The sequence below is a fragment of the Podarcis gaigeae genome (genome assembly GCF_964106915.1).
Source record: "Podarcis gaigeae genome assembly, chromosome: 1".
NCBI lineage: Eukaryota > Metazoa > Chordata > Lepidosauria > Squamata > Lacertidae > Podarcis > Podarcis gaigeae.
In genome coordinates, this window is record NC_139678.1 from 61215486 (window position 1) to 61228893 (window position 13408).

The 13408-nt window shown below is 41.3% G+C and overlaps 1 protein-coding gene and 1 long non-coding RNA gene across 2 annotated transcripts in view; one reads left to right on the forward strand and one right to left on the reverse strand.

Moving 5' to 3' along the window:
- The window catches only part of LOC310851363, a 690313-nt gene that overhangs the window by 29950 nt on the left and 646955 nt on the right, over positions 1 to 13408 (reverse strand). The window lies entirely within an intron of this gene.
- Positions 6026 to 9871, forward strand: LOC310846453 (P2Y purinoceptor 1-like). The gene is made up of 2 exons (XM_083743001.1): positions 6026 to 6288; positions 7031 to 9871. Exons 1-2 carry the CDS (start codon positions 6268 to 6270, stop codon positions 8009 to 8011), a joined length of 1002 nt encoding a protein of 333 aa, XP_083599127.1. The 5' UTR covers positions 6026 to 6267; the 3' UTR covers positions 8012 to 9871.

Consider the following 13408-nt stretch of genomic DNA (forward strand, 5'->3'; position numbering starts at 1 on the left):
AGGATTCTTAACTCTAGAAAGCTCTCTTGGCCACTGTCCCACGGCACACGCCCTCTGAGTGCTCAGGAATGCCGCTCAGAATGTATTTGCTTTACACAGCTGCAGCAAACCTAACTGCACCACCACCACACCTTTAATAATGTTCCTGGTCCTCTGAGACAGAACTTGAGAAAGAGCAAGAAGCACTTGAAACAAAGACTATTGATTTCCTCCTCCCCCAAAATACTGACGCTGGAGAGTTTGGGTAAAATAAAACCCTATGATTAAAATCTCAGCATGAGCTCCTGCACACCTCTAGTGCTTACTACTTCCACATATGAGTGCTGCTGGTTATGTGTGTACATGAGAAAGAGGGTGAGAGACAGATGGAAGTCTGACTAAGAAAGAACAGCATCAGGTCACTGAAGGATCTCTTGTTGCTACTTAATCTCGGTACAATGAGTAAAATTCCAAGAAGCACTTCTCTGGTTCATGTCTCTAGACGTATTGCACCTTTTTTCAAAGCAAGGTTACTGTCTCTTATAAAAATTAACAAGCTCATAAAGCATTTCTTCACTAAATAGTTGGGTATGTTTGGTTTACTGTATTTTGAGCACCTAGCAGCACAGTGGTACCTCTGGTTACATACTTAATTCATTCCGTAACCTGAAACTGTTCTTAACCTGAGGTACCACTTTAGCTAATGGGGCCTCCCACTGCTGCTGCACGATTTCTGTTCTCATCCTGAAGCAAAGTTCTTAACCCGAGGTACTATTTCTGGGTTAGCGGAGTCTGTAACCTGAAGCATCTGTAACCTGAAGCACCACTGTAATATTGTGAGATCCCTAGAACTCTGCCATTATGGCCTTTTCTAAATGGATAGAGTACAGCCATATACCCCTTGCTATTGGCAACAGAGCCTTGGGTTGAACATCCTCAAAATAAGATTTTTTTTCTTTAAAAAAACAAATTCCCACTTAGCTCTCATTGCATTAGCCTTTGCCGATGAATCACTCTGCTGTGCTGAGCTACACCAAGCAGGGAGAATGTTCTGGGAGGATAGTCTTTAAATAAGAACTGACTGTTTTTACGCAGTTCTGTTGGAAATGAATTAAGAGTACCCCATTAGGGTAGCATTAACAAGGAAAACATGATGAACAAGAGATAGCCCTGTGCTGTGTTTCCACCATTTTAGGCTTTTATCAGTAGCCTTTGAATAAACATTTGATATTGGCCCATTAGGGAAAAGATCAATAAACACTGTAGTGCTTTAGCTACCCAGTGTTGGTTTCAAGTGTTGCTATCTGCATTGCAGGCTCTCTGTGTATAGCATTAGCTAAGAAGATCAGAGAATAAGAACAATGAACATAGTATTCCTGTGCTATGTAAACCTTTCAGTGTTATAAAAATGGGCAGGTGTGTGTTTACAGCGGGGGGGGGGGATCTTGGGGTATGTCCTTCACATTTTTAAAAATCTGCTTAATAATACTCAGCTATTTTTTCAAGGATCAAGCCCACTGGAAGCAACAGATGGATTTATTTCCAGATGTGAAAGATAAAACCTGAGCATATGCTGCTCTTTGCCCTCAAATCTGCAGTTTACTGCAGCAAGCAGATTTGAAGCCAATAGCAGCCAGGGAAAGGTGATTTTCAGCTGGAAATTCTCATGGGAACACAAGCTAGCTTGTGGCCTCACTGTTTTATTTTTATTTTTCCAAGAGGTTTTATTTTTCCAAAGTGGTTGATTTTTTAAAGCATTAAGAGCATCACATATGGTTTGTTTCATGGGACCATGTCCATAGTCTTCACATAGCTGAGAAAGAAGCAGAACTGTGGTTTGTTTCCTGGAATAAAGATTTTACTTCACTGGCCTCAAGTGATTTACTGTTTGTGCTGCTGACCTATGCCTAAAATCCATGGAGCCTCCTGGCTGTACTGCTATTCTTCCTTGCAGTTCTTACCTGTTCACTGCAGACCTTGTCCCCCATCTCTCTTTCTCTCTGATGTGATGGAGCCAAAAAACAAGTGAATAGACAATGGCAACAATGAGGAGGAGGAGGAGGAGGAGGCGATGAGCCCCCTCGGAAAGGGAGGCCCACTGAGATCATTTACCCAAGGACCCCCAAAATTTAGAACTGGCACTGCCAAATGTTTTATTTGGTCAATAGGCAGGAGAACATTTGGAGGAGCGATTTTGATTGGGAAGGTAGTCCAAGGGAAAAGTTACTGCTCTTAGTTGATTTATAACCCCCCACCCTCCAACTTAGGGACGCAGGTGGCGCTGTGGGTTAAACCACAGAGCCTAGGACCTGCCGATCAAAAGGTTGGCAGTTCAAATCCCCGTGACGGGGTGAGCTCCCGTTGCTCGGTCCCTGCTCTTGCCAACCTAGCAGTTCAAAAGCACGTCAAAGTGCAAGTAGATAAACAGGTACCACTCTAGCGGGAAGGTAAACAGTGTTTCTGTGCGCTGCTCTGGTTTGCCAGAAGCGGCTTAGTCATGACCCAGAAGCTGTATGCCGGCTCCCTCGGCCAATAAAGCGAGATAAGCACCGCAACCCCAGAGTCGGTCACAACTGGAGCTAATGGTCAGGGGTCCCTTTACTTTTAGACTTGCTAAGATATATAAGACTGAATCAGATAAGTGTTGGAGATGCAATGAGGTTGAGGGTAGGTTCTTTCATATGTGGTGGGCCGGTAAAAAAGTATTGGGAAATAATTTAAAATGAATTGAAAAAAATGTTGAAAAGTACTTCCCTTTTTGTCCTTTTTGTTGAGGATAATTCAGATGGAAATTCCAATGTGTCAAAAAAGGCTATTTATGTATGCCACTACAGTGGTACCTCGGGTTAAGTACTCATTTCATTCGGAGGTCTGTTCTTAACCTGAAACTGTTCTTAACCTGAAACACCACTTTAGCTAATGGGGCCTCCTGCTGCTGCTGCGCCGCCGGAGCACGATTTCTGTTCTCATCCTGAAGCAAAGTTCTTAACCCGAGGTACTATTTCTGGGTTAGCGGAGTCTGTAACCTGAAGCGTCTGTAACCTGAAGCATCTGTAACCTGAAGCATATGTAACCCGAAGTACCACTGTACTGTGGCCCATGTTTTGTTAGCCCCAAAATGGAAAACGAGCGAGGTCCCAACTAAAGCAAAATGGCAGTGTAAACTGATGGAATATGTGCAGCTTGCTGACCTAACATATTGAATAAGAGAACAAAAAGAACATACGTTTAAAGAAGATTGGGAAATGTTTCTTGAATATATGGGAGCAAACTCTACACTTGAAAACGTTTGCAGCTTTGAGATAAATTCAACAGTGTAAACAAGTTTTGATGTACATATTCATGGAATACTGTATGGTTTAGTTAATGTAAAATATGCAGGGATTTATATGTGCAAATTGAACCACGGAAAGAGAAGAAGGGAAGTCCCTGACATTTTAAGGTTGTTTAATGAATATTTTTAATTGTAAAATAGAAGATTTAATAAAAATTATACACGCACGCACAAATGGGGATATAGGACTATTAAGTCCCATTACTTACCATCACCATTGATTGTGGGGGTGGGGGAGAGTACTCGATACAGAGTTAGAATTTTTGGTTGCATCATGCACAGGCACAAAGGCATTTATCCTAAACAACCCATAAGGAAAGAGGATTTTTTATTATTTACCGCACTGTGTCAAGCATGGCATGGAGAACTGTGTATCACAAATTTCCATGAAATGAACATGCATGTGGAGGAGTGGTGGAAATCACAAATTCCTTTTACCTCATTTAGTTCAGCTGTGTAGGCAGGCAGCTGTCATGCAGCTGAATTAAAACAAAGCAAAACACCCCACTTGTTGGAACTTTCAATAGAACAAGGAAACTGGTACTGTGTGCTTTCCATCACTGCACAATATATTCTTTCAGAGGCACATGTTTTGTTGTTGCCCATTCATGAGTAAAACAGCAGATTTGTTATCCTATGTGGACACAACCTAGTCTGCCAACATCACTTGGAAATTATTAAAAGCTGTCATGCTTTTCAAACAAAACACCCACTTTTGGTCTCGGTGTTCCACCTTACACAAGTTCCCCTTTTGCAAAAACCATTAGCGCACGCTGGTCCCCCTGTGACACTACTACGATGAGATATGTACGTGGGCAACGTAAAAAAAGCAGGGGAAGAGGGGAACCAAACCAAAAGTGATGTAGTTCTTGTGTACTTCTCCTACAGAAGCGAGACAACTCCGGCAGCAATTAACTCAGGTTTATTGCTCAAAATACACAAATCACTCTGGAGCTCAGTCACTCAGTGTCTGCTTCCAAATTAGCTGTTGCCAAGTCTGAGTTCCGCCCCTTCCTCTTCCTACTTTCAAAGCCCCACTTACATTTCCTTTCCTGTTCACGCCTCTCATTAATTTTTGAGAGCCTACGTGTCTTGGGATAGGCTATTTCCGGTGGCCCTCCCTCTGAGTCCAAGCTTAAACTGTCAGTCTGTGTCTTCTCCCTGGAACTCCCCCCTTCCTTGCCTTTGTTCTCAGAGCTCAGGCATCTACTCCAACTTGGCTGCTCCTCCTTTGTTCCACATTCCTGCCTCATTACCTCCTCCTGTCTCTCCAAGATCTCCCCCTCTGTCAGCAATGGGACGCCGCTGACATCTTGTGACATTCAGGCCAGCAGTGTTCCATGTCAGCAAGGGAAGAATTAATCAGACACAGGAACTTGAATATTCAGTAACTAGTGGAAGTCAGTATCCATGTAACAGCGACTGAGAGAGAGAGAATGGGACTATGTGCTGAAGATGTATTTGGGAGACCACAGTATATCTCTTTGCGATCTATGTATTTCACTTTCAGTGGGACTCCTGTTGGGGGCAGCTCAGGTTGTACCTGCATAACAGCAGGGACTTTGTCTCCATTGGAGTGAATGGCAACTTTCTATGGTACCCACACAGGAACACTATTGGAGCCAGGAGCAATCCTGCCTCTGTTCCTCAATCACAGCAAAGAGGCACGATGTTGGTTTGGTCCTCACCTGTATCCCAGGTTGAATGCCATTTACTTGGTCTCATAAACTCTGCGAGAGCCTCTGAGAACAAAGCTGCTGTCATGCCTCTCTGCATAGCTCCATTCTGGGTTCAGTACAATTATGGTGCAGTACAATACCAAGAGGGACGCAGGTGGTGCTGTGGGTTAAACCACAGAGCCTAGGACTTGCCAATCGGAAGGTCAGCGGTTCAAATCCCCATGACGGGGTGAGCTCCTGTTGCTTGGTCCCTGCTCCTGCCAACCTAGCAGTTCGAAAGCACGTCAAAGTGCAGTAGATAAATAGGTACCGCTCCAGCGGGAAGGTAAATGGCATTTCCGTGTGCTGCTCTGGTTCGCCAGAAGTGACTTAGTCATTCTGGCCACATAACCCGGAAGCTGCATGCCAGCTCCCTCGGCCAATAAACCGAGATGAGCGCCGCAACCCCAGAGTCTTCATGACTGGACCTAATGGTCAAGGGTCCTTTTACCTTTACCTTACTATACCTAGATGATGATGAAGAGATGGAATCCAGGAGTCAGTGGATGTAGCGATTCAAATTTTGGACTTGAAAGACCCAGGTTCAAATCCCTGCTCAGCCATGAAATTAACTGGATAACCTTGGGCCAGTCATTATCTCTCAGACTGACCTACCTCCCAGAGTAGTGATGATGAAAAATGGGGGAACCATGTATTGGAGCTCCTTGGAAGGCAGGAGATAAATGAAATGAATAAATAAATCATGATATTTCTTTTTTTAAAGCCTCATTCCAAACCTAAATAACACATAATGGAATCCTATATTATTATGCTAAATATATCTGTTCTTTCAAAAGAGCTAATAAAAATAATAAAAATAAAACAGCATTGGCTACAGTAATATATGAGAAAGTAGCCAACCGTATAAGTATTTAAAAGGAGAACCAGAATGTGCAACTGGTTTATTGTTTTAAAATGCTCCCTCCCCACCACTTCTTTCTTCCTCTGATATTTTTTCTGTATCAGTCAAGAAGCTGAAGAAATCCAGAGAAGTCCCGATTCCCCAGTATATGAGATTCGCTACCTTTGGGAAAGCAAAACAGCTTTAAATTTGCACACCGCATAATCAAATACTCCCCTCCTGTCTCTCATCTACTCCTACCCAGGCACAGAGCTATAACAGCAGCAGCATCCCTTGCACATCTGTCATTTCAGGAAGTTGGCCAATCATTCTGGTAAATGAATAATTAACAGCACAGAGAGCATTATGAAATCAGCATAATACATGTAAGGATTATGGAACAGACATCTAGCCAGGTAAGGTAGTTCTTAGAATAACAGAGATTTCTGAGACTTACGTTATTGATTATAACTATGTTTGATCATAATTTCTAGCCCAGGGAGAACTATCAGTGATGAGATATTTATAAACACTGTCATTTTTCGTACTGTTTTCCATGCTGTGGATTGATGCTGCTTATTTCACAGACTGGACCTCCTTGATCTTCCAGCTTCAAATTGAATTTCCTAGACATTAGCCAATTTACACTTACTTGCATGTACATCGCTTCATTACTCTTGATTACTCAACACTTGATAACTGGTAGTTGGATGTGTAAACATCACTGAATTATTATTTTTTTAATGTGACTTACTGAGTAATATGACAAAGAATCTTGTGGCATCTGAAAGATTAGCATAATTGTTGTAGCATAAACTTTCATGGACTCAAGACTGTCAGCTGCATCTTAAGTCTACCAAAGCTGTAGTAGATTTGTTAATTTTTAAGGTGCCACAAGATTCTTGGTTGCTTTTTCTGTGAGAGACTTAGCACAGCTACCCCTCTGGAAATAAGTAATATGAAATTTTGATCTGTGAAAATTCATTCACACATGCAGATTGGCAACTGGTGTGAAAATGAGTGCATAAAACAGTGCTTGCTTAAATGTGTTTAAGTCCCATGTAAGGTAGTTAGGACTAGAGCCATTTTCTTCTTACAATACTGAGAGATTCTGCTGAGCAAAATGGGAGTCATTTTCCGCATGTTTACTTTTGGCAGAAACCAGAAGCAGACTTTTGTGGAAGTACTGATACCCTCTTAGACACCATCCAAAGGACTCTAATCCCTGGAACCTTCCTTTTCATCCTGGTTGCGGGATTGCTGCTCAACGTCCCCATCATTTGGATCCTTGCTTTCCGCATGAAGCGCTGGAACAGGAGCACAGTTTTCCTCTGCAACTTGGTGTTTGCTGATATCATGTGGATCTTAACCCTTCCCTTCCTGATCTACTATCACCTAAACCAGCTGCACTGGACCTTTGGAGAGAGCTTCTGCAAGATTATACGGACTGCCTATCACCTGTGCTATTACTGCAGCATCCATTTTGTCACCTGCCTGGGCATGGACAGGTACTTGGCCATTGTCCACCCTCTGAAGTCCCTGTGGGTATTAAACAAACAACACTCCCTGCTGATTTCGTCTTCCATCTGGACAGTTACAGGATTGGTTAGCCTGCCAGTTGTTTATGTTGCAGGCACCCAGGCATGCCCAAACAACAAAACAATTTGCTCCCTCTATGTATTTTCCAGCTCTACCTATATAACCCTCCCCCTGTCTGTGAGCTGCTCAGTTGCAGGGTGCTTACTTCCTTTCACTGCTATTTGTTACTGCTATTGCAGCAGCGTTAGGAAACTCCAAGATACTGGCCTCCAGCGCTTTCAGAAAAGGGAGAAACTCACCAAGCTCATGTATTCAGCCTTGGTCGTTTTTGCTCTTCTCTACTTCCCCTACCACATCTCACGAAACACTTGCATCCTCCTGAGAGCTGTACGGCCTTCTGCAACCCAGTCTATTCAGCATGCCGACACCTTGTTCCTTGTGGAGATGGCTATCTGCAGCCTGAACACCTGCATCAACCCTCTCTTCTGTTTCCTGGCCGGGGGAGACTTTCGAGAGGAGATCTGCAAATTAGCATCCTCCTTCTGTATCATCAAACGCTGGAGGAATCGACAGCAAGTGGCATGTGTTTATCCCATATAGATCTTCTCCAAAACAAGGGTCTCCTTGACTGAAACAAATCACTTGCAATGAGTGACTGAGTGACCATCAATTGCTCTGAGTGTGTGCATGATAGCTAGCAATAAAAGTAGCAACAAAAATCTAAAACTCTCTCCATCAGTAAGGACCTGCATATCAAAATCCTGAACACTCAAAGTAAATTGGAAATCTAGTCAGTTCCAAAGCTCATTTTTTCAGTATAAACACCACAAAGGATTTATTATTCAAAACTGGTGGTAGCTTTAATTATTTCTGTACTGTACAACTAAAAATCCAATACCTATGCTGGTGACAGAGAAATAATCTACTGTTAATTTCCTAAAATGACCTTGTGGCTGGGTTCATAAAATCTAATTGGGAGTAGAGAAATAAGAAGGTGGGGGAATGTTGGCTAAACACGCTTTGGCCACCTCACATGTAAGGTATGTGCATCAGAAAGCCTACCATCCACCCATGAGAATCTCACTGAAATTATCTTTCCCATTTGATAATTTTTGGATACAAGTTAATGGATGGAGAATTCAAATTTTTTGGACAAACCGCTAGTTTATTATTTTCAGGCAAGAGAGCTCCAGTGCTCACATGACACTCCCCCCTCACCTTCAAAGACTTCTCCATTTACTTAGAAAAGCCATGTGTGCAGAGGAATTGCCTGCCTTGATCAAATTTCTCCTTAAAGTTTAGAAAATTCAAGGTGCTCTAAGGTAACCTGCAATGCGTTATGAAGACAGCACATATACTATGTTTCATTATGGGTGGTGCAATCCCATTTTATGCCCCCTCATTACAGGAACAACTAATGCAGCTTGATGAATGTAATTAGATGTTGCTCAGTCTTAAGCCTTTGCAGATGACTTGGTATTAACATTAGAAGAACCACTAACCAGTACCAAAGAGGTTATTGAGGAGATAGAACAATTTGGGCAAGTAGCAGGTTTTAAATTGAATAAAAAGAAGACTAAAATGTTAATCAAAAATATGAAACAAGATTTGGTAGATATGTTGCAGCAACAGTTCGGTATAGAAGTGATTTAAAAAGTCAAAAATTTAGGGATATGGTTAACATCAAAGAATATAGACTTACAATATAATTATACACCGGTGTGGAATGGAATTAAAAGAGATCTGGAAGTATGGGAAAGGATGAAATTGTCAATTTGGGGAAGGATTTCTGTGATTAAAATGAATGTGCTACCAAAGATGTTATTTTTATTTCAATCAATTCCAATAATCAAGGGGGCAGCAATTTTTAAGGAATGGCAGAAGACAATTTCAAGATATATCTGGCAGGGGAAGAAACCAAGAATTCAATATAAGTTGTTAACAGATGTTAAAGAAAGAGGGGACTTCGCTCTGCCAGACCTGAAGTTATATTATGAAGCGGCATGCCTCTGTTGGTTAAAGGAATGGATGTTGTTAGAAGATACAGAGTTGTTGGATTTGGAGGGTTATGATAATAGATTTGGTTGGCATGCATATTTATGGTATAAGAAATCAAAAGTCCATAAAGGATTTGGTAACCATATATTCCAAAGATCTCTATTTGAAACATGGGATAGGTATAAAAACCTATTAGAACGTAAAACACCATGGTGGTTATCTCCATTAGAAGCTATGAGTGTGAAATAGCTTTCTAATTTTATCATCAAATCCATTTTCTTTTAAGTCTTAGAAACAATGACTGTAAAATACTGTCCGAAATGTATAAACTACTTTGGAATTTCATTTGAAAGATGAAGTAAAGTCAGTTATGATACATTGGGCCAAAGATTTTGGATATACAGTTAGAAGATTGGGAGATATTGTGGAAAGAAGGAATAAAATTTACAACAGGTAATGCCCTGGAAGAAAATGTGATGAAAATGATGTGTAGATGGTATATTACACCAGTGAAGTTTATAAGAGAAATAATAAATGTTGGAAATGTAAAGAAAAAGAAGGAACTTTTTACCACATGTGGTGGGAATGTAAAAAAGTAAAAAGCTTCTGGGAAATGATATATAATGAGATGAAAAAATGTTGAAACATACATTTTTTAAAAAACCAGAAGCATTTTTACTTGGTATTGTAAGTGATGATATTAACAGACAGGACAAAAAACTGTTTTTATATGCAACAACAGCAGCAATTGTACTGTTGACACAGAAATGGAAACAAGAAGAATTACCAACGAAAGAAGAAAGGCAGACGAAATTAATGGACTATGCAGAATTAGACAAGATGACAGGAAGGATTAGAAACCTGCGGGACCAGAGAATCTCAGAAGACTAGAAGAAATATGTGAACTATTTGAAAAGCAACTGTAATCAACACATTGCGCTAGTAGGACTACAAGAAGTTTTGTAAGAAGGAATATATGAAATATCGTAAGGAAGGTTATGATGAGAGAGTCAATAGATAAGATAATTAATAGCAATAGTGAAATTAAGAAATGTAAATTAAGTGGAAAAAATGGAAAATTTTCAGATGTGGTTGACGGAAGTCCAAAAAATTGTATAAGATGTCACTTATGTTGAATGACTGTTGAAAATGATATATTAAAACACACACACACACATATATATGTTGCTCAGTCTTACTTTTCAAACTTCAATATGGATTTTAATTACCTGGGTATTGCCATAAGTCAGAACTAACTTTCACGAGGTCAATGAAAACAAATGTTGTAAACAAGAGGGATGTTTGTCAATTAAAAATATTTTGCTTTTTATAAAAACCCCAAACAAGAATTTGTTTCCTGCATGTCATTCCCCTGTTTGGAAATGAGAGAAGATGGATTTAGGAGGGTTCATTTAACACCACAGAAAAAGAGATGAAATAGAATGTTAAGCTTCTTCAGCATGTTTCAGATTTGAGAGTAGTGGAAGCAAGGAGATTTCAGTGAAGTAGTGTTAGGAGAGGTGACAGGGCAAAGTTTCCCATGAGGTTTCATACCTGTTCTTGGACTTATTCACAATTAAATTGGGGGGGGGGGGCAGATATAGAGGAGGAACAGCCACCATGTTGCTTTCCAGACACTGTTGGACAAGGACTCCACCATCCCTGATCATTGCCCTTGCTGGTAGAGGCAGCTGATAGGAGTTGAAAGTCCAACAACCTCCAAAGGACCACAGGTTCTCCATCCTTGGCTTAAGCAATGCAGAGCAGTGCCTTTGGTATGCACACCTAGTACTTAGATGACCCTGAGAAGCAACTGAAGAGGGCAACCTCTGCCCTTCCTAAATGAGGACTTTCTATAGTCCTAACAACCTCTGCTTGTAAGTTTGTTAGGAATAATCTCATGTGGTTTGAAACACTGAACAGGAGTAATGAGCCCCTGCTACCTTCCCAAAATATAGTCTTTTACTAATCTGACCCAATGGCCAAAGAGTTGAAGGCTTGGACTGTAGGATGAAAGACTTCTGCTGCAGAACCATTCTGTCTATGTGCTGCTTAGTGATCTTTACAAGGTCATTCTGCATAAGGGCTGAGAAGTCACCCATTCTCTGTTTTGCATCCTCATTTCTCAAGGTGCAGTAGGAATGAAACCAGGCAGGTGCGGGGCGGGGTGGGGGGGACACCTTTATGTATCACTGACCAAAAATAATCCCTTTGTTATCAAGAGGGAAGACTGTTCTGTGCTACTAAGTCTCAAACAAGCAAGAATGAAACCTTTCTCAATAGGTTCAGTGACCCCATCCCACCTGCCAGGGCTTGTTCTTCTCAGATTTTCAGAAGAGTTGCTAAGGCCTTTTTATTCCACAGGCTTCTTGGGGTTCTGGGTTAAATTATTTTTAGCTCTCTCTACTGCTGTTGCATTTAAATTCTTTTTTTAAAAAAAGTCTTGCCACTTGTCCTAGTCTTACCACTCTTTTAAAAAACACAATTGTTCTACGATTTTAATACAGTTGTGCAGCGAGCCTCCGCGCTTGAACTAGTGTGTCAAAAGGCTAATTGTGCATTTAAAATAAATTGCCAAAACACTGACACACACCAGGGGGAGCCACTGGGAGGGAGGGTGTGGACAAACATTCCTTATCAACCAGATTTCCCCCTTTCCCTTCAGAACAGGTTACAACATGCCAGAAGCAGGGTCTTCTGGTGAGGTGTGGGGTGAGGAGAAGCTCGTGAGAGGCCACGTGGCAGCTATTTTCTCAGCACTCACTGCAAAGATGGTCCAGTGCCTATCCTATCCATTTTTACAGAACAAGTCCATTACTCAAGGCTGGAGGCAGGGAGGGTTTGAATGAGCACAGCTGTCCCTCTGCCTAGCTGGCCCAGCTAAGCTGTCATCCTGCTGTCTGCCAAATGCCTGGACAGCTGGGAGTGCCATGAAAGGCCCTCAGAAGGGCATTCTGGAGATGGGGATGAAGTGAAGCTAAGCCAAGTCTCATATCCCAAGGCAGTTTCACAGTCATGACGCAGCAGCATGGGACCTGATTGCTGTGCCAGTTTTAGGCTGGTACAGCAATCTTCGTCTCCCTCCCTTCCAGGGGCTACAGATGTGGCAGTGGTGCCTCCACTCTGTGAAGCCCTGCCAGCAGGGAGCAAAGGTTTGGATGGTGTCTTTTGCACTTCAGCCATTTAAATTTTCAAGTAAGCCAAATCAATATACCATCCTTCCAAAAATTACTTTAGCTAGGTCTATGGATCTCTGTGTGCAAGGGACCCAGCAACCACTATAGTTGTTTTATAAGAATTGTGTATGTCCTAGATCTAAACATTTTCCTTTCAACTGAAACCTGCTACAGTAATTGAGACCAATGTATCAAATGCCGCAATCCAATATAGAGTTTAGTTATGCTGATGCTCATTCGAAACAATGTTCTTAAACGTGCCAATTCTGTGCTAAACTGAAACTCACTTGTTACGGTCAGGGAACTAGATTGTTTTCATTTGGCAATACTACAGGCCTTCACTGACTACTACAAACTTGCTCTGGGCTGTTTCTGACCCATAGCTGATAAAATCCTCATGGCCAACTTATAAAGAAGTAAATTCCAAAACACACCACATCTGTTCACGCAGGCATTTGGTTAACTTACTTATGGAGGGCAATAGCTTGATCTCATTGATGCTTTGGTTTATTGCATTTGTTGATGGGTTGTACTGTACTATTGGATTTTTTATATCACTTTTAATTCTTTGTTATGTTTTGTTGTCATATTAAGTAGCTCACCCTGAGATTTCTTTTAATTATGCGTGGTCTAGAAATATTATGCATACATATCAGCTGTAGAGTTGACTTACTGTTTTTGTACCATTCCCTGCTCATTTTCAGTCACTCTTCCAAGAATGATGCCCAAAAGCCTAAATACTGTACATCTACCAATAACCGTCATGTCCCACTGAAATCAAAGGACTGACTCATGTGTAGATTTGTTAGTAAAATAACCACTA

Excerpts from the sequence above, each read along its gene's own strand:
- LOC310846453 (XM_083743001.1), top strand. The coding sequence starts at position 6,268 with ATGGAACAGACATCTAGCCAG. Across the intron at positions 6,289-7,030 it reads TGGAACAGACATCTAGCCAG|AAACCAGAAGCAGACTTTTG; the intron begins GTAAGGTAGTTC and ends TACTTTTGGCAG.